Source organism: Martes martes, assembly GCF_963455335.1.
Source record: "Martes martes genome assembly, chromosome: 15".
Lineage (NCBI taxonomy): Eukaryota > Metazoa > Chordata > Mammalia > Carnivora > Mustelidae > Martes > Martes martes.
Genome location: NC_137903.1, coordinates 5,986,827 through 6,006,260, shown reverse-complemented (window position 1 = coordinate 6,006,260; position 19,434 = coordinate 5,986,827). Strand labels below are relative to the sequence as shown.

Genomic DNA, 19,434 nt, shown 5'->3' with positions numbered 1-19,434 from the left:
AAGAACATTCATTCACTGCTAATGGGAAAGCAAAACAGTACAACCATTTAGGAAAACAGTTTGGAACTTTCTTTCAAAACTAAATATGCTCGTACCATACGATACAGCAATTATGCTTCTTGGTATTTACCCAAATGATTTGAAAACATGTCCACACAAAAAGCTGCACATGAACATGGCAGCTTTATGTGTAGCTGCCAGTATTTTAAAGCAACCAAGAGATCCTTCAATATATACATGCATAAACACACTGCGTTGTGTTCCCCCCCTCCATTTACATGCCATGCCCCCCAGGGTGACTGCAGCCAGAGACAGGGTGGTCTTTAGGAGATCAACAAGATTAAATGACAATGTAAGATTGGGGCCCTATATTATGCTAAGCAAAATAAGTCAGAAAGACAATTATAAGATCTCTCTGATATGAGGAATTTGATGGGGGGAGGGGAGGGGAGCCGTGGGGAGTAGGGAGGGAAAAAATGAAACAAAATGGGATCCCGAGGGAGATAAACCATAAGAGACTCTTAGTCTCAGGAAACAAACTGAGGCTTGCCGGGGGTTGGGGGGCAGGGATAGGGTGGCTGGGTGATGGACACTGGGGAGGGTATATGCTATGGTGAGTGCTGTAAAATGTGTAAGCCTGATGATTCAAGACCTGTACCGCTGGGGCAAGTAATGGATTATATGTTAATTTAAAAAAAAAAAAAAAAAAGAGTGGGGCCCTAATCAGATAGGACTGTGGCCTTACAGGAGGAGGGAGAGAGATACCCTTCCCCACCCCCTTCTCCTCCCCTCCTCTCTCTCCCTTCACTCCTCTCCACTCTCTTTCACCTCTCATGCCTCTGCCTTGTGAAGACACAGTGAAAAGACAGCCGTCCACAAGTCAGGAAGAGAGCCTTCACCAGAACTTAGACCATACTGGCACCCGATCTCAGACTTCTAGCCTTCAGAACTGTCAGAAAATAAATTTCTGTTGTTTAAACCACCCAGTCCACGGTGATTTGTCACGGCAGGCTGAGAGACCAATAGACTGTAGTACATCCATACAATGGAACAATAAGCAGAGCTTTAAAAAAAAAAAAAAAAAAAAGCTATCAAGCCATGAAAAATCATAGACGGATCTTAAATGCACGTTGCTAAGTGGAAAAAGCTACCTACTATATGATTCCAACTATATGACATTCTGGAAAAGGCAAAATTAGGTAGACTAGGTAGAGGCGCAGGAGGAGAGAGGGAGGGATGAATAGGTACAGCACAGGGGATTTTTTAGATACAAGAAACTATTCTGTGAGATACTGTATATACATGATGTTAGGTGTCTGTCAAAACCCACAAAACATACAACACAGAAGGAATCTTAACGTAAACTATGGACTTTAGTTAATCATATTGGATCAATAATGGTTCAACTGTAACAATTTACTACATTAATGCAAGATGTTACCAATAAGGAAAATGGCAAGGAGGGTATAAATAGAACTCTATGTACTGTCTGCTCCATTATTCTGTAAATCTAAAACTGTACTAAAAAGAAACTTATTAAGTATTAAAAATAATTATATGAAATTCAGGGGGCGCCTGCCTGCCTCAGCCAGCAGACCTTGCGACTCTTGATCTCAGAGTTCAAGCCCCACGTTGAAAGTAGAAATTACTTAGAAATAAGTAAAAAAATCTTAAAACAGAATAAAATAAAGTAATTACATGAAATTCAGAGTTCAGCGTCATAAATGAGGTTGTATGGGAACACAGTCATACTCATCTCCGTGTTCAGCTGACACTGCCTATCGCTGCTTCTGCACCATAACAGCAGAGGTGAGTAGCTGCAACAGAGACCACAGAACCACAAAGCCTAAAAAACTGACTATCTGGAGCTCTACAGAAAATGTTTGCAGACCACTGCTCTAAATGTCACTACCCAAGTTAGAGGGAAAAAGCCCCTCCCACCATAGGCTGTTCTGAGCTAATCACTTAATTATTCAAAGTTATGAGAGTGACAAGTACTAATTACATAATCTAAATTTTTAACTATCACTGGCCACCTTCTAATATTAAAAAAAAAAAATCAGGGGCGTCTGGGTGGCTCAGTAGGTTAAGGATCTGCGTTGGGCTCAGCCATGATCCCCAGGGTGCTGGGATGGAGCTCCACATCAGGCTCCCTGCTCTACAGGAGCCTGCTTCTCTCTCTCCCTGCCACTCCCCTGCTTGTACTCTCTCTATTAAATAAATAAATAAAATCTTAAAAAAAAATCAGATAAATCAGTGACGTCTTTGGATACTCAAAATGGCAACTCCCAGAAAATGAATCCCTATCTACTGAAAAACAGCAGCAGACAGTAGTGTTTCACTTTAGTGCCTGCGAAATCGATCCTACTTACTGACTACCTAACAAATCAGAATTGAAGTGTGCAACTAGGAGAAGACTGTCAACAGTCTGAAAAGAGAAGCCTGGAAAACAATGGGAAATGAACACATTCAGGGAGGAGCAGGGCAGGATACCTGAGTTAACTCAGTGAAATGACTACAAAGAACTGAAAGCTCTGTCAATGAACATTAGGACTACACGTCAATTTACGCATCAATGTATCGGGTTAATCAGGAAAATGCAGCCTGAGTATCAAAAGACAAAATAATGCTTCAAGAAAGTGCCCCACAGTTGCAGTTTAAGAAATATCATGAAAATGTAACAGCTGACTAGCTGAGAAAAAAACCGTAACTACCTGACACTTTAAAGTAGATTTATTAATAACTTGGGGGGGGGAGGGTCTTGGGAAGAATCACATCTGCAGAAATAATTAAGGAAAGCATTACGGAATAATGACTAAGAGCACAGGCTCTGGAGGTAGACAAACTGGTTCTGATCCTGCCTGTGCCCCTCACAGGCTAGAAGACTGAACACCCTTCCTCAGCCTCAGTTTTCTCATCTGTAAATTAGTAATAACTTCTTGCGCTGTTGAGAGGATTAAAGATAATGCATATAGAAGCTCTGCAGCACACCTGACACCAATGAAGTCCTAAAGGGTAATCACCATTACCACTATATCTGGCACAGGAAAACACACTTGAAATGGACAGTCTACAGTCTTTCCAACAACTGCTAGGAAATCCACGAACGACTGAAATAAATTTCTCATGTCACATAATTTTAGAAAAGTTCTGTCCTTAGAAAGTCAAACGAGGACTTCAGGTCCATAAATAGAATTGAGATTGCACTTTGCTTCTCAGAATGATGGTCCAAGGGGGAAAGCTGAGCATCAGTCTGGGTCATCCCGCCAAGTTCCAAAGTAGGTAAATGGCATAGGCTCAACTACAGGGCCCGCTGGACCTATGCAATCCCAAATTCTCACTGAAGCTCGAGACCCGCATTAGTATTACATTCCACAACAAAGAGAAGAATAAAAAAGGTTCCTCTAAACACCTAGATGAGGAAGTTTCCCCACTCTGATTCCCACTGCATTGCCTTCCACTCTTCCTGACCATAAAGCCAAACAAAAATACACGAGGCAAAATTTAAAAAAAAAAAATTTAAAGCTGTTTCCGGAAGGCAGTAAGGATTACATCAGTTTTCAAGTGTTAGGTCTAGGTAGTCGGGGACCCAAGGTCTGGTGCTTTGGTTCTCTGCCAAGATGGACATCAGCCTAGACCAACAGTGGCAGCTGCGACACGAAGATCACTGTATACACTCCCATTCTCTCCCACAAACACACTCCCGACAGACACACTTCACGGCAATCACCGCCCACATCCCACACCGAGAAAACAGCTCACAGCCTTTCGGGTGGTCACAGTCCTCCTGCCCTCTGCTTCTTACCTACGCCCTTTTCAGCCCCACACAATGATCACCTAGTACTTTCCCAGCGGAAACGCTGAAAAACGATAATAATTCCCATCAGGCAACATTTCACGCTCGCTGTTACCCGGGCAGAAACCGACAGGTTCGGCGAGACCCTTCCAGGGAGGACCGCGGACGGAAGCGACAGGCGAGCCCCGGCTCCCGGGGCAGAGTTCGCCCACACCTGCCTCCCCAAGTGCGCGTCAGGACGGAGAACCCCACGGCCGGGAGCGGCACGTTCTTAGCTGCTACTCACCCCAATCCTCATCGGCTCGGTGAGAGAGGCCCGGGCTGAGAGGCGACTCCATGGTGCCGGCAACGCCAGCCGGCTCCGGCAAGCCCCACGCTCCGGCGGCCTGGAACTCGGTGACTGACATCCCGTACGGCGGCGCCCGGCGGACAAAATACCGCCCACCGCGCGGCGGACGGTGGCCGAGGGAGGACAAAGTGCCTCGACCGCCCGGGCACTTGTGCGGATCAGAAAGGAGGAGCGTGAGAGACTGATGAGCTCGTTTAAACAAATGTCCGAGTAAACATTTCCCTGTAGGACTTTTCGGCACTTTCTGTCCGCTGGTTTAAGGGAAAAAAAGAGAGAGAGAGAGAGAGAGAGAGAAAGACAGACACATAAACACTACATTGGTTAAATAGAATGTACTGATAATATTAAAAAAAGAGAAGTAAGAGCCCTTTCTGAACGTGCTGGGTATCTTTCTTAATACCACAGCGTAGCTCTCGCAGAACAAAATCAGAGACCGAGAAAGTGAATTCGATTTAATTTTCAGAATCGCCTGCTAGCAATGTAAAAACTTCCCGTACACACGAGCGTGTGGAAGAAAAGCTCTCGTGCCGCGCTCGTCAGACCCACGTCTTCGCAGGCGCCGCGCCTGAGGTGAACACCAGGGCGGTGAACTGTGTGGTTCTAGAAAGCCTACTTTTATTTCAACAGATTTAAGCAAACCGAAAATAAACGATGAACTGCCCGGGCTCAAACCGATCTCCTAGATTTGCGTTTCTAAATCGTAGCGGGGGTGGAAATCCGGGCGAGCGTACCCCAGGCAACCTACAATAAAGGAAATTCCCGATCTCTTTGTTACTAAAACTTAAGATTCCGTTTTGTTTCGAAGAAATTCACATCACGAGCTCCGACTGAAAGTCTGAACCGAGTTTGCTGTGTGACAGCCTTTCTCTTCGCGGCATTTCGGCGGCGAGCGTGTCAAATGCCCCGAGAACACGTATCCCTTTAGGACCAAGCGGAGTCTTTCCCACAGTTACTGAACCAAACAAGCGCTTCCCAGAATCCACCCAAGTCCTCGTGGCTGGAGGGTTACTCCTGATTGCATGATCCGCAGTGGTCAGTACCGCCCTGGGACCCAGAGTCAGAAACAAACAACAACAAAACAAAACCCCGCATGCTCTCTTTTACCGTCCGATAGCTAACCAGTTTTCAAGTGCGGTGAAATATGCATCAGTTCTGTTCTTAACTGCAAATCCAAAACTGACAAACTAAGATAGAACCAGAATCTTCTATACCGTATCCACCAGGTACCTCAGTCCTTTTTTGTAAATCACCGTGACCGAACTCCTGCCAGTTTTTATTTTTTTAGTTTTTGAAAATTTTATTTTTATCCCCAAAGTGCAGATAATGAACCAAACATTTGCATATCTATCACCAAAAATTAACAAATATTAACGTTTTCCATTTTTGTTTCAGGTTTTTCATAATATAAGAAATTAAACATTGTAGATAAAACCCAAGTCTGCTTTTCCCCCTGCTTCATTCCCTCCCTCCACATAGATGGCTTCTATGACACACATTGAGTGTTGGGTTGGGTTTTTAAATTTACATAAATGTATCATCCTCTTGTTCTCCAAATCACTTTTCTTATCCAACATTACTTTTTTGATGATCTATTCATGTTTTAACTGTTACATGGTATTTCCTTGAATATGTATATATATATATATATATATATCTCACAATTTCTTCTTTCATTTCCCTACTAATGGACATTTGGATTGTTTCAAATTTTTACCGTTACATATGCCTTTTATGAGTCTCTGTGCATATAAGCAAGAATGTCTTTAAGATATATGCTGGGTCATAGAATAGGAATGTTAATATTTGCCAGATTATACCATTTTACATCCTTGCTAGCAGCGATGAGTTCTTTGCTCCACATTCTGACCCACACTAGATTTGGTCACTTTCACATTTTTTTGCCCCTGTGAAGGGTGTGACCATAATTTACATTTCCCTGACAATTAAGGAGATGGTGCATCTTTTCGTGTTTATTAAACCTTACTTACTCTTCTGTGAATTGTCTATTCTTACAAAATTTGCTATTGCATTTTCTTTCTCTGATGATACCCACATCTTTAGCTAGCCTACTATCTTCATTTAACAGATACATATATTGCAAATACATTCTTCCAAGTTGCACTTGTCTTTTTTTTTTTTAAGATTTTATTTATTTATCCAACAGACAGAGATCACAAGTAGGCAGAGAGGCAGGCAGAGAGAGGAGGAAGCAGGCTCCATGCTGAGCAGAGAGCCCAATGTGGGGCTCGATCCCAGGACCCTGGGATCATGACCTGAGCCGAAGGCAGAGGCTTTAACCCACTGAGCCACCCAGGCGCCCCTGCACTTTTCTTTTTTAAGGGCTTTGTCTTTTAGGTTTTAATTTCAATGTAGTCAAATTTACCTGTCTTCTGTTTATGATCTGTGGCATTTGTAACTTGCTTAAAACTCCTTCCCTCTCCTGAGGTCATAGAGATTTTTTTATTTTCCTTGAATATTTTTATAGTTTTGTTTTTCACATTCTTCTTCCCCCCCCCATCTGGTTATTGCTTGGGTGTAGTAACACTATTGATTTTTATACAGCAATCTTGTATCCAAAAACTTGCTGAATTGTGTGACTGTAATATTTTGTATGTAAATTCTACAGGATTTTCTATGTAGAAAAATTTGCATGCGAACACTGACATTTTAAAATTTATTTTAACACTGTAACCTTTTTAAAATAATCTTTTTTTAAATTAACCTTTAATGGGGAAAATTTCAAACACACACAAGAGACAAACTAACCAATCCTCTTGTTCTTAGCACCCAACTTCAACAATTTGCCATTCTTGTTTTATCTTTCTCTCCCCACAACAATTTTATTTTTTGTTTTGGTTTGTTTTTTCCCCCTGGAGTGTTTTTTAAACATCTTCACATTTTCTTTATCTGTTTATTTAGAAAAAGAGAGCATAAGCAGGGGGAGGAGCAGAGGGAGAGAGAGAATTTCCAGCGCTCTCCACTAAGGGTGGAGCCTGACGCAGGGCTGGATCCCACCACCCTGAGATCATGACCTGAGCTGAAATCAAGAGTTGGACACTGAACCGACTGAGCCACCCAGGCACCCCATCCCCTGGAGTATTTTAAAGCAAATCCCAGGTATCGTGTTATTTCACCTAAAAATACTTCAATATGTATCCTGACAAAGATTTTTCCAATTTTTTAAAAACATAGCTACAATACCATTATGATACCCACCAAAAATAATTCCTTAATATCATCTCAAACCCATTCCACACTCAATTTTCTCCCCAAAATGCCTTTCTACAGCTGGTTTGCTCAAATCAGGGTCATCGGGGTGCATCTGGTTCATGGGACAGTCCCCTCTACCCCTTGTCACCCCATGCCCTTTGTTAAACGATCTGTCATTTGTGCTGTAGAATTTCCTACTGCTGTTTGGGTCTTCATGATGATTTGTTCCTGTAAACTGCCAGTTAAATGTAAACTTGACTAGATGGTTTTTGTTTCATTTGTTTTCGCAGGAATGCTTCTTACGTACTTCCTTGCATCATACGAGGCACCTAATTTCTAAATATCCCACTTTTAGAGATGTCAACACCTACCAGTGAATTCTGTTTTTTCCCTAAGGCTTAAACCTTTTCCCCTTCTTATTTTATTGCAATAGCAAGGACCCCTGGTACCACACTGAAGGTAGATGCACAAGCATACATTTTTTACCTTGTTCCCAACTTTAATGTGAAAGTTTTTAAAAGTTTTACTATTGATAAGATTTTTCCTGTAGTATTTCAGTGCAAGGAAAATTTCATTTTTCACCCAGAAATTCGCTGTGGTTGTTATAGTTTTTATACACACTCTGGTCATATACTCCTTCCATTCTGGTTACTATGTGTGTGTTGTTTTGTTTTTTTTTTTTTAATGATAAATGTCAAATGTTATTGAATCTTCTTTCTTTATTACCTTGCTTTCAACTTAAATCCTTGGAAGAGAAGTGAAATTTGAAAGAGAGTTTTGCCTACAGACATAAAGGAGGCCCTTGCCTAGATCCACACTTGAGAGGACTCGACTCTGGCATCTGGCAGTGTCTCTTCCCACAGGGTGAGAATCCATGGTGCCAAGAGGATATGCCCAGCCAGAACACATGCCTCCTTCTAGACATGCTTCTCATGCCCAAATAGCTCCATGCCTGTTTCTAAAGTGCGCTTAGGCCTCTGACTTCCCAAAGGCAAACTGTGCCAATGCCATATGCCAGGAGTACAAGACTAAGTTTAGAAATGTGAGGTGGGAAGTTCACGTTATGCATATGCACCAGGCATGTGAATGAACCCAGGGTGGGGAAAGGGGCCGACTCTGCAGGTTGCTCTGTAGGTTGGGAGCCAACTCTCTCTACATTGTCATAGTGTCAGGAACTCCATAAAGTCAGAGAATTTTAAACTCAAATCTTGTCTCCCAGATTTTCATGAAGTTATGTTTGTCAAGATAAGAGAAGGACACATTTTATTTAATAGTTTGGTAGCTTGATTTATAACTTTCAAGTACTAAGACAAGTAGCATCTAGGCCTCAATTTGCACTCATCAGAATTATGCAAGTGCTGGGGGGGCACCTGACCAGTATATTTACAACTTGGTTAAAAATTGCATTTCACCAGTACTTTTATATTTCACAATCTCACATTTCTAGTATGACATCTTTTCTATTGCCCTAAACAGTGAACTCAAACCTAGAATACAGAGTTGAAAGCTCAGATTTTGGAATAAGCCAAATCTTGATTCTAATCTAGATTCAACCATTTGCCAGCAATATAACTTTGATGAAGCGGTTTAATCTTTCTAAGCCTCAGTTTCCCCGGTAAAATGGGAATAATAGGATCTATCCCGCATAGGATTGCAGGATTAGATAAAACAACATTAAATGGGGACGCCTGGGTGGCTCGGTGGGTTAAAGCCTCTGCCTTCGGCTCAGGTCATGATCCCAGGGTCCTGGGATCGAGCCCCGCATCGGGTTCTCTGCTCGGCGGGGAAACTGCTTCCCTTCCTCTCTCTCTGTCTGCCTCTCTACTTGTGATCTCTGTCAAATAAATAAATAAAATCTTTTTAAAAAAACACACATTAAATGCACAGTGACTAGCATATGGTAAATTCTCAATAAATTGCAGCTATTTTAAGGAACTATGCTACTAGCTAGGTACTGTATTATGTTCTGTACCTGCATTGTATCATTAAAATCCCCACAACTGCCCGGACTGAATAATAATTATTATCTCCCTTTTATACAAGTGTTTTATTTAAGGCTTATATAAATGACCTTACTAGAAGGGCAACCCTACTAGAAGGGCAGAGCAGTAGAACATACATTACTCCCATTTCATGAAGATGCCTGACCCTCACTCAGCTTGCAGAAGACCTTCCAGGCAGCTAGAGACAGGTGAGGCTGGAATGATCCGAGCCCAGGCAGACTTCTACTTCTGTACTATCTTAACTGTACCTGAAACACCACCTATGAAACAAAGTTCATATCACTCTTTTGGACAGATGTGTAAACCCATTTGTTGTTGATGTTCTTAAATATTAAAAAGGGTTCCACTTGTTTCTTTTTTTTTTTAAGATTTTGTTTCTTCTTCATAATGGTTTTTCTATTTACCATTTCTATTTACTATTTACCAAGTAAAATATTAATGGGGTTTAAATTGGGAATTTTTACTTAGTGGATGTTTCACAAAACTTCAAAATTTACATACAGAAAAGTCGATTTCCCCAAACTCATTTTCCACAGTCAAATACCAATTATCTTTCAAAAAAGGAATCTTGTCAGCCACCTGGGTGGCTCAGTTAAGCATCTGCCTTCGGCTCAGGTCATGATCCCAGGGTTCTAGGATTGAGCCCACATGGGGCTCCCTGCTCAGCAGAGTCTGCTTCTCCCTCTGCCCTCATCACCCCCGCCCCCCATGTGCCTGTGCACACGTGCATGCTAGGTGCACTCTCTCTCTCAAATAAACAAAATCTTAAAAAAAAAAAAAAAAAAAAAAAAAAAGCACCCTCTCTCCCAGCCAGAAAATAAATCATAAGACAGGTTTTGGGGTGCCTGGATGGCTTAGCCAGTTAAGTGTCTGCCTTTGGCTCAGTTTGTGATCCCAGGGTTGTGGGATCAAGTCCCCCTTTGGGCTCCCTGATCCTTTATCTGCTTCTGCCTCTGTCTCTCATGAATAAATGAATAAAATCTTTAAAAAGAGAGGGATTTTATCTAGTTTGTTCACTGCATCACCTAGAATCTGCACATTATAGGTGCTCAGTAAATACTTACTGAATTGAGAACTGCAAATTCAGATAAAATCTGTGTAATTTTCTCCGTGCTAGATGCTAGTGTGGATAGCCATACAAAACTTTTGCACCTACTAAAAGGCACAATTCATATGGTTTAGTCTAATTGTTTTCAAAAAGCTTGTAGAGTACATTATGAAGCAAAGTGAACAGATATTACAAAAGCTAAGGAAGAAATGGAGAAATTTTTTCTCATAAGAAAAATCATTCTATGAAGTTACCAAAGGCTTCAGGCCCTATGTTAAGATGTTCTCAAGAATCACCTATAACACTCCCATTTCAAAAATAAACTAGGTAGGGGCGCCTGGGTGGCTCAGTTGGTTAATCTCAGGTCATGATCTTAGGGTCATGAGATCCTTCTGGGGAACTGGGCTCTGGGCTCTGCGCCTGGTGCGAGGTTGCTTTGATTTTCTCTCCCTCTCCCTCTGCCCCTCCCCACCTCCCCAGTGGCTCCGGCACTCTCCTTCTGTAAAAATAAATAAATAAACAAAATTTAGGTATTTTTTAAGAGGTTCATTTTCACTTTTGCCATTTAAAACTACTCCCATTTTGGTGTTTATATACATACAGACATATTCACATGTAAATATGCAAAGTGGCTTAAGAACATGGACTATATTTCTCTTTACTAGCTAATTCTGATTTCATGTAAATGTTCAAATATCTAATTAGGTCCAATTCTAATTATTAGTAATGAGTAAAATAAACTCCAGTTTCCAGAGAGATGTTAAAAAGCTAATATGGACACAGTATCTTTTCCAATTCTCCAACCTATCAGGCTAAAAAAGTAATTGATATATAGTTATTCCACATGTATTTTCCTTATCATTAGAAACATACCTAACATTAATATACATTTTTAAGTAGATTACTTCAAAATGTATCTTAAACATGCTTTTCTAAAAATTTACATAATTGGGATTCCCAAAGAGTAACAGGAAAAACTTATTTTAGTCAATGTTTTACTAGTAGCCTTTCCTTCTACACTTCCAAGAAAAATCCAGACCTATGTAGATTTACCAATGTCCCTTAAAGAAAGAGAAATAGTTTTGAATTATGTCCAAACAAATCTGCTTTACATTTCTAGAAATAAAAATCTATTTAAACATAATTTCCAATTTTTACAAATAATTTTGTCCATCCAGACCTTAATATCACATAACTAAACACTCCAAAAATCAGAACTCTTGAAAATAAATGAAACAAAGAACATGGGTTATCGAAAATTTTAATATCAAATAAAGTACAATTTACATGATTAAAAGTTTTGATTTGCAAATAAAGTATTCTGCTTAAATAGTGTAGGAGACTAACAAATAACAGAGCAGAGTTTCCATGTCACATCAAATGAAATGCGGATGGCCTATAAACTAGACAATCTGCCATGACAGTAAGCAAGGGAAGCAGGTATCAGCAAATTTCTTTCCAAGCTATCAAAAATGTCACGAGTTCATGTTTTTCTTGTTTGTGATCCCAAAACTGGCAGCATCTTCATTTCATCCACTCTATTCTTATGTATTTGAAAAGCAGGTGTTATCCATCGACCACATGAGCACTGTTCACCATACCAATTGAAAGAACCCAACTTGGCATTGCATTTGGGGCAAAGAAGCTGAAATAAAGGAACTGTGTTACTTCATTCACTCACTTGTATCTAAGACAAATAATTATTATTGGCAATAGAAGATATAAAGACAGGTAAGACACAGTCAGTTAAACGCCGTACTCTTCATTCAGGCTCAGGTCATGATGTCAGGGTCCTGAAATCAAGCCCCACCTTGGGCTCAGTACTCAGCAGGGAGTCTGCATCTCTCCTCCCTTTCCTCTGCCCTTCCCCTCTCTCCCTAATAACACAAACAAACGAAACAAAATAAAAACCAGGTAAGACATGGCTCCTACCTTCCAGGACTTTATGATCGAATCAGCAAGGTAAAATGCAATGGCAATTTACCATAACAGAGAGTGGACTATGATAACTGTGTAAGAAACATGTTGTATCCTGGGAGTCTGGAGAAAGACCAGATTAATCTGGTCTTTATGCTCCAATATGAGGGCAGAAAGGTTGAGATAGGACCCAAGATTTCGGGAAGTGGCATGTATGCCTTTTAAATCAATCTGCAGTTTAATATTTCAAACTAATATCATCATGACTAAAGAACAGGAAAGCATGTGGGAAGTCTCATGTCAGTATCAGTATTGAGATTGACAGCATGTAGGTTAGGCCTCAGATTCAAGGCTTTTTAACCACTGAGCCACCCAGGCATCCCTGATTCACGGCTTTTTTTTTTTTTTTTTAAAGATTTTATTTATTTATTTGACAGAGAGAGATCACAAGGAGGCAGAGAGGCAGGCAGAGAGAGTGAGAGGGAAGCAGGCTCCCTGCTGAGCAGAGAGCCCAATGCGGGACTCAATCCCAGGACCCTGAGATCATGACCTGAGCCAAAGGCAGTGGTTAACCCACTGAGCCACCCAGGCGCCCCCAAGGCTTTTTAAAAACAAACTGATACTCCAGTAAAATAGATTAATAAAAAAAAAAACCCTGAGCACATCAATTATATTGTATGTATTTAGAGCATTATTTTTTAAATTTAGCTTGTTATTTTGTGCATGAGTCAGGGAGTCTTATTTTTAATATTAAATGATACAAGCTCTGGACATAAAACTCAGAAACCAAATTTGATAACAGAAGTATCTTACTTTTTTTTTTTTAAGATTTTATTTATTTATTTCACAGAGATCATAAGTAGGCAGAAAGGCTGGCAGAGAGAGCGGGGGAAGCAGGCTCCCCACCGAGCAGAGCGCCCGATGCGGGACTCTGGGATCATGACCTTAGCCAAAGGCAGAGGCTTTAACCCACTGAGCCACCCAGGCACCCCAGTATCTTAAATTTTAATATGACAAAATATACCACAAAGCTGAGATAAGCGACACGAGAAAATATTTGCAATATTAGAGGAATCATTAACATCTAGACTATATAAATAGCTCCTATAAATCAATAAGAAAAAGGCAAAATCCATAGAAAAATGGACCAAGGATGTAAAGGAAATGTACAGAAAAGCTATAAATAGGTGATAAGTATATAACAATATTGGTCCTCAGTAACAGTCATGGGAATTCAAATGATGACATTTTAAGAGGAATATTTTTCATCTCTCAGACTGACAAAACGTTACCAGTTTTATAATATCCACTATGCCAAGAGTATCGGAAAATGGGTACATGCATTCAATGCTAGTGAAAATCAAAGTTGTATAAGCATTTTTACTGTGAGGTGGAATATTAGCAATATTTAAGATGTACACCCTCCACAAGCCAGGGATTCCACTTTTAGGTCTACAGGAAAATTCAAATAAGTGTACAGAGAAGTATGCACAAATGTGATACAGTATCTTCCACAAAAATGCCTCCATCTTATATGTTTTCCAGGCTAATTAAGAGCAGCAAGCCAAAAGCACAAGCCACAGAAGAAAGAAAGAAAGAAAGAAACCAAACAGATAAAGTGAATTTCAAAATTAAAACCCCACTGCTACAAATGATATCACCAGGAGCGGGAAGTGATGGCTAACGGGTATAGCGTTTATTTTGGGAATGATGAAAACAATGATGTTGCAAAAATTCTGTGAATATTCTAAAAGTCACTGAACTGTACACTTTAAATGGGTAAATCATATAGTAACTGACTTATATCTCAATAAGCAGAATTGTCTGAAAACGTGGGTTTGAATATAAGGTTTCTCTTTCTAGGCAAGATGCTAACATAAACTAAGTTTCCTCACACATAAAACATGACTATGTATGTTTTACCTACTTGTACAGTTATGGTATTCTTAAAGTGAAATATAGTGAGTTTCATAAAATTTTCATTATACAAACTTTTATACAAACCATAAACCTTTATAACCATTAATTATATCTTAGATTATATTAATAGATATATATTATATATAATATGTATTAATATAATTAGATTATATTAATTATATCTTAGATTAAGTAAACTTTAAGTAAACCTAAAGGAGAAATGTGGCCATCGCAGGATACTCTCATGAGCTGCATTCTTAAGAATAAACAGGAAATGAAAATGAATCTCTAAGCACACATACTGAACTGAAGTATGAGGGAAAAAAGAGAGAGGAGACAAAAGAGAAAAAGAAAGAGAAAAAGGAAAGAAACTTTAAATGTAATCTTAAAATCTCTGACTTGCCCTACCTGTTACCAAGTTTGAATTTGTTAAATACATTCTAATCAGCTTACGTTAGTCTTCTATTTGAAAAAATATAAATAGCCTTAAAAGGAATTCACGTAGACCAACAGTTCTCAACCAAAAGTGGTTCACTACTTTAGATAGGCTGGATTTTTACTTAATTTATTTGATAGATTCTTATCTGCACTAGAAAGATATAATCTTCATAAGAAAATACTCATGATGGAATGAAACACCAGTTAAAATATGGCTGAGAGAGCAAGAAACAACAAAATATAGATGATACAATGAAACTGCAGAAAATAAAAGGCGTTCTCACCTGGCCATCCATCACGCCCAACAAAGAAGATTCCATCCACTGTACAGGTTCGATGAAATATGACGTACACTGAGCCTGACTCCCAGCGGTGAGCGTGAAAGATGGCGTCACTCTCTTGTGGGCAAAGGCTATGGGACCACTTCCTTCATTATGATCCAAAATGCTAGAACTTCGAAATAAAGATCGCCTGCAACCCCAAACAAAAACATTAATGACCTCCAAAAGGATAAAGAAACAGATGAAATGTGCAGCATTTCTTAGCAAAATAAAAAAGGATTATGCTACTTTAATTTTCAATAACCTCTATAAGTAACCTGATTTACTTTCACTCTTAAGAATTTATATTCTTTTTTTTTTAAAGTTTTTATTTATTTGACAGAGAGAGATCACAGGTAGGCAGAGAGGCAGGCAGAGAGGAGGAAGCAGGCTCCCTGCTGAGCAGAGAGCCTGATCCCAGGACCCTGGGATCATGACCTGGGCTCAAGGCAGAGGATTAACCCACTGAGCCACCCAAGCGCCCCAAAATTTATATTTTTTTTTTGAAAGATTTTATTTATTTATCCGACAGACAGATCACAAGCAGGCATAGAGGCAGGCAGAGAGAGAAGGGAGGAAGCAGGCTCCCCGCAGAGCAGAGAGCCTGATGCGGGGCTCGATCCCAGGACGCCGGGATCATGACCTGAGCCGAAGGCAGCGGCTTCAACCCACTGAGCCACCCAGGCGCCCCCAAAATTTATATTCTTAAATTTAGTTTTGAATTTGAAACTTTTATAGTATTCAATTGAACAAATTCTTCCTACAGATTTTAAGAAAATGAAACTTTTAGTACATTTCAGCTCCCGAGATAAGATAAAATCTCCAGAGGACAGAAAATATTTTACCTGCACTTTCTACATTTGTAGAGAATGCCGTCTTTCAATCCTTGTGAAATGGTGGTTGGGTCAACAGCAAAGAGTTCTTGAGGTAAGTTCTGTAATTCTACATGAGATAATTAAAATTTATCTATTTGTTGCAATCAGCTCTGCATTTAAAGACAAAATTCAGCTAACGTCAAATTGAGGCAAGAAGTGCTAACCTCAGAAATTAAAAAAAATAAAAATAAAAATTCCCAGCATTGAGAAATCAGGGTGAGGTCAGAGCATTGTGAAGGAGCCCTTGGGTTCTGAGCACAGACTGCGTGAGTTCAAATCCCAGCCCACCACTTACAAACCATGTGACCTTGAACAAGTTACTTCTTGGTAAACCACCATTTCAGAAGGAAGTAACAGCACCTGTCTCAAGGGATGACTGGAAAAGTAAGATAACACACTGGAAGCCTTTAGCATCAGAGTAAAGAGCATCTAAAAAGGGCCCAATGAGTACTAGTAATTATTACTTACCTGGATACTTTTCCGTAACCTTTTGTAAACGATATTGCTTATAAATTGCACTAGAAGTATCCACTTCATATCCCATTGCCTGGTATAATTTTAGTTGCCACTCAAATCCCTCATTCATCCTATAAGAACAAACAAATATAAAGCTAAGTTTTCTTTACATGGATAAAATCACTTCGGAAAAAAAAAAGAAATTTCTATAACAAAGAACTCACTTAGCCTCTGGTTTGATGGTCTGGAGATTTTCATAGGCTTTTTCAAAGGTAAACTGGTCAGTCTTCATCATAAAAGCAGTAATCACAGCCACACTACGACTAATTCCTGCATGACTGAAAAAGAGACCTTTAAAGTAAAATAGCAAATAGCAGCAATCAAAAAAAAAAAAAAAAAAAAAAAAGCCCAGCTTCCCATAAATGGTAAAGTTCAGGTCCACTTCATGTCTGGACCTGATCCATGGACCTGGTCCATGTCTTGGACCAAATAAAAACCCTTTGCCTCTGAAATACCAACATACAAAAGAATGATTCCTTTATTTATTTCCTTAGTCTTTTTGAATTCTGAAACACGTAAATGTATTACCTTTTCAAAAATAATTACACTAATTTTAAAAATTTTAATAATGACTTTGGAAAAAAATCGAAAGCTCCTCTCTCTTGGCATTAAGGGGCCCGAACATCTGGTCCCAGGCTTCTTTCCATTTTACCACTAGCTTATGCCCTTTATGTAAATACTTAAAACAAGTGCTGGCACGCAGTAAAAGTGCTGACTCAATAAACTTAAACTAATTATTACACTCCAATGTAACTAAAGAGGACTACTAAGAATTCCCAAATACCTATCAAGATTTTCTTTTACCCGTTGCTACAACTTACTCCATCTCTCCCCTGGGCATGGCTTCGGGCTCCTGCATGTCCTAACCAATTCTCTCCCCATTTCCCCCTCACCAACCATCCTCCCAACCATCCTCTGCCCCAAACAAAAACACTGAAAATAATCTGCTTTTCCCGTGAAGTGTGAATAACCTTAATCTTTGTTAATATCTTTTACTGCACTATTCGCATCCTAATCTGCATTATAATCACCTGGGTCAGTGCCTGAAAAGCTTTCAACTCTTTTTAGGTCCAGGGGCTTTGCCACCTATCAGACCCCATTAAAAAACAGCTAAGGGGTTGGGAGGGGCGGGGGCTGCAGAATCAATCAACGGCGCCAGCATGAATGAAAGCAAGCACGCCCTCGGGGGCCTGCCACCTGCCCCTCCTCTGTCTCCGACACACGCCAGCCGGCGAGTGGTGGTCTGACAGCCCCTTCGTCCTCCCCTAGGGTCCTCGGAGGAAGGGGTGGCGGCTGCAGGCTGCAAAGCCGGGGGGGGGGGGGGCTGCCCCACCGTGCGCGCCACTCACCAGTGCACCAACACGGCGCGGCCCTCGGCGCGGGCCTGGCTGATGAAGGCCACGCACCGGTCCAGATGGCTGAGTAGGTCAGTCTCGGGCTTGTCCAGCGCCCACACGAAGAGGCTCCGTAGACCCTCCATCCCAGCCCCCGACCTGAAGTCGGGCTCCTCCGAATCCACCGTCAGCACGGCCGTGATGCCCGCCTGCCTCAAGTGGTCCGGCTCCGCCACGGCCGCGGCTCCGCCCAGGTACAGACCCGGCCGTACCTCCAGCATCTGCCCGGCGGAGCTGGCGCAGCTCTGACCACACACCTGCCCCGCGCAGCCATGGCTCCCTCCCTGAGCCTCCAACATGGCGGCCGCCGGGGGCCGAGGGGGCAGGGGGCCCTACCATAGAGTAGGCAGACGGCTGGCTAGACCGCCCTTCCTCTGAGTCGAGCCGGCCTGAGAGGCGCAGGGCTCCCTCGGAGGACCACGGAGACTGTAGGAATGTGTACTACCTGGGGAGCCTTTAAACCCGTGTCTGGGCCCCAGCTCTTGCAACTTGGTGGTAGAGGATAAACCCCAAACACAGGGTTTTCCAGGCTTGTGGTGCTGAGGCTTTACGGAAAGGGACAACAAGAGCAGCTGGACTCAGATTTGAAATGATGTCCCACCAACTGCAGTATTGTTTTATTTTTGTTTTGTTTAAAAAAACATTTATGTTTTGTTTTTTGTTTAAAAAAACATTTATGAAGCCATTTGCTTGTATTTCTTCTCTTGTGACTATTTTTTTCTTTTTTCTCTCTTTGTCCAGTTTTTTTTTTTATTGGTATGTGAATCTCTTTCTTATTGATGCATACTGTCCTATATGCTTTGAAAATAGTAATCCCATGTTTTCGCATGCCCATACCTTCCAACCAAAGACCTCCAGGAACCTACTTCACTTTTTTATCATTTGCATGTTCACTGAAGTAGCATTTTTAATTTCCTTCAAGAACTTTTCCTTTGCATTCACATTTTTAGCTAATTGTTTGTACAAAAGGGCTAATTTTCAGCCTATTTTGGCTTTTGACATGCCTCCCCCACTAAACTTAATCATTTCTAGCTTCTGCCTTAAAGTGATAGATGTGTGAGTCTTCCTTTCACTTGAACATTTAGAGACCATTGTAGGATGAATAATTGGCTTGCTTTCAGGATTATTATGTCTCAGGGGTAGGGAGGCCCATAGAGAGGAAGAGAGATTGGGGGAATGAATGCTCTGTGAAACAGGGAGAACATACATAACATTTATGAAATTTGTCATCTTTTATAGGTGTGATTTGTGGCACCCCCAAAACAATTACAATAGTAACATCAAAGATCACTGATCAGAGATCACCATAACAAATATAATAGTAATAAAAATTTTGAAATGTGGGGAGAATTGCCAAAAAGTGACAGAGATGTGAAGTGAACAATGCTAAATGCTGTTGGGAAAGTAATGCCAATACACTTGCTCATTGCAGGGTTGACAATGACCTTCAATTTGTTTAAAAACTACTTGTAAAGCACAATATCACAGGTATGCCTGTGTAGGATCTGGGCTTATATAGGGTGATTCTGGACAGAGTCCAAGGAAGCAGGGCTTTGCTCTGGATTGGATGCTGGCAGGAAGTGGTGGTGATTCTATGATTGGGTATCGCAGTGTATTTTCCCTACAGACACAAGGACCAATGGAACAG

The 19,434-nt window shown here is 40.8% G+C and overlaps 2 protein-coding genes across 5 annotated transcripts in view; both read right to left on the bottom strand.

Moving 5' to 3' along the window:
• ATF6 (activating transcription factor 6) overlaps positions 1-4,241 on the bottom strand; it is a 209,964-nt gene extending 205,723 nt beyond the window's left edge. For both annotated transcript variants that reach the window (XM_080824008.1, XM_080824007.1), the window contains exon 1: positions 4,083-4,241. In XM_080824008.1, the coding sequence (XP_080680134.1) occupies positions 4,083-4,203 (121 nt within the window). In that variant the 5' untranslated portion in view covers positions 4,204-4,241. The remainder of the gene's footprint in view (positions 1-4,082) is intronic.
• Positions 4,242-10,934: 6,693 nt separating this feature from the next.
• On the bottom strand, positions 10,935-18,100 carry DUSP12 (dual specificity phosphatase 12; the record flags this gene model as incomplete). Of its 3 annotated transcripts, none has more annotated exons than XM_080824132.1 (6): positions 10,935-12,051; positions 14,966-15,152; positions 15,847-15,943; positions 16,345-16,463; positions 16,557-16,670; positions 17,742-18,100. In XM_080824132.1, the coding sequence occupies 6 exons, from the start codon at positions 18,083-18,085 to the stop codon at positions 11,890-11,892; spliced, it is 1,023 nt and encodes a 340-aa protein (XP_080680258.1). In that variant the 3' UTR covers positions 10,935-11,889. The 3 variants fall into 3 exon arrangements, with proteins under 3 accessions (XP_080680258.1, XP_080680259.1, XP_080680260.1); XM_080824133.1 differs by having other exon boundaries at positions 16,345-16,487; positions 17,742-18,076; XM_080824134.1 differs by lacking the exon at positions 14,966-15,152 and having other exon boundaries at positions 11,841-12,051; positions 17,742-18,085.
• Between the last annotated feature and the right edge of the window lie 1,334 nt (positions 18,101-19,434).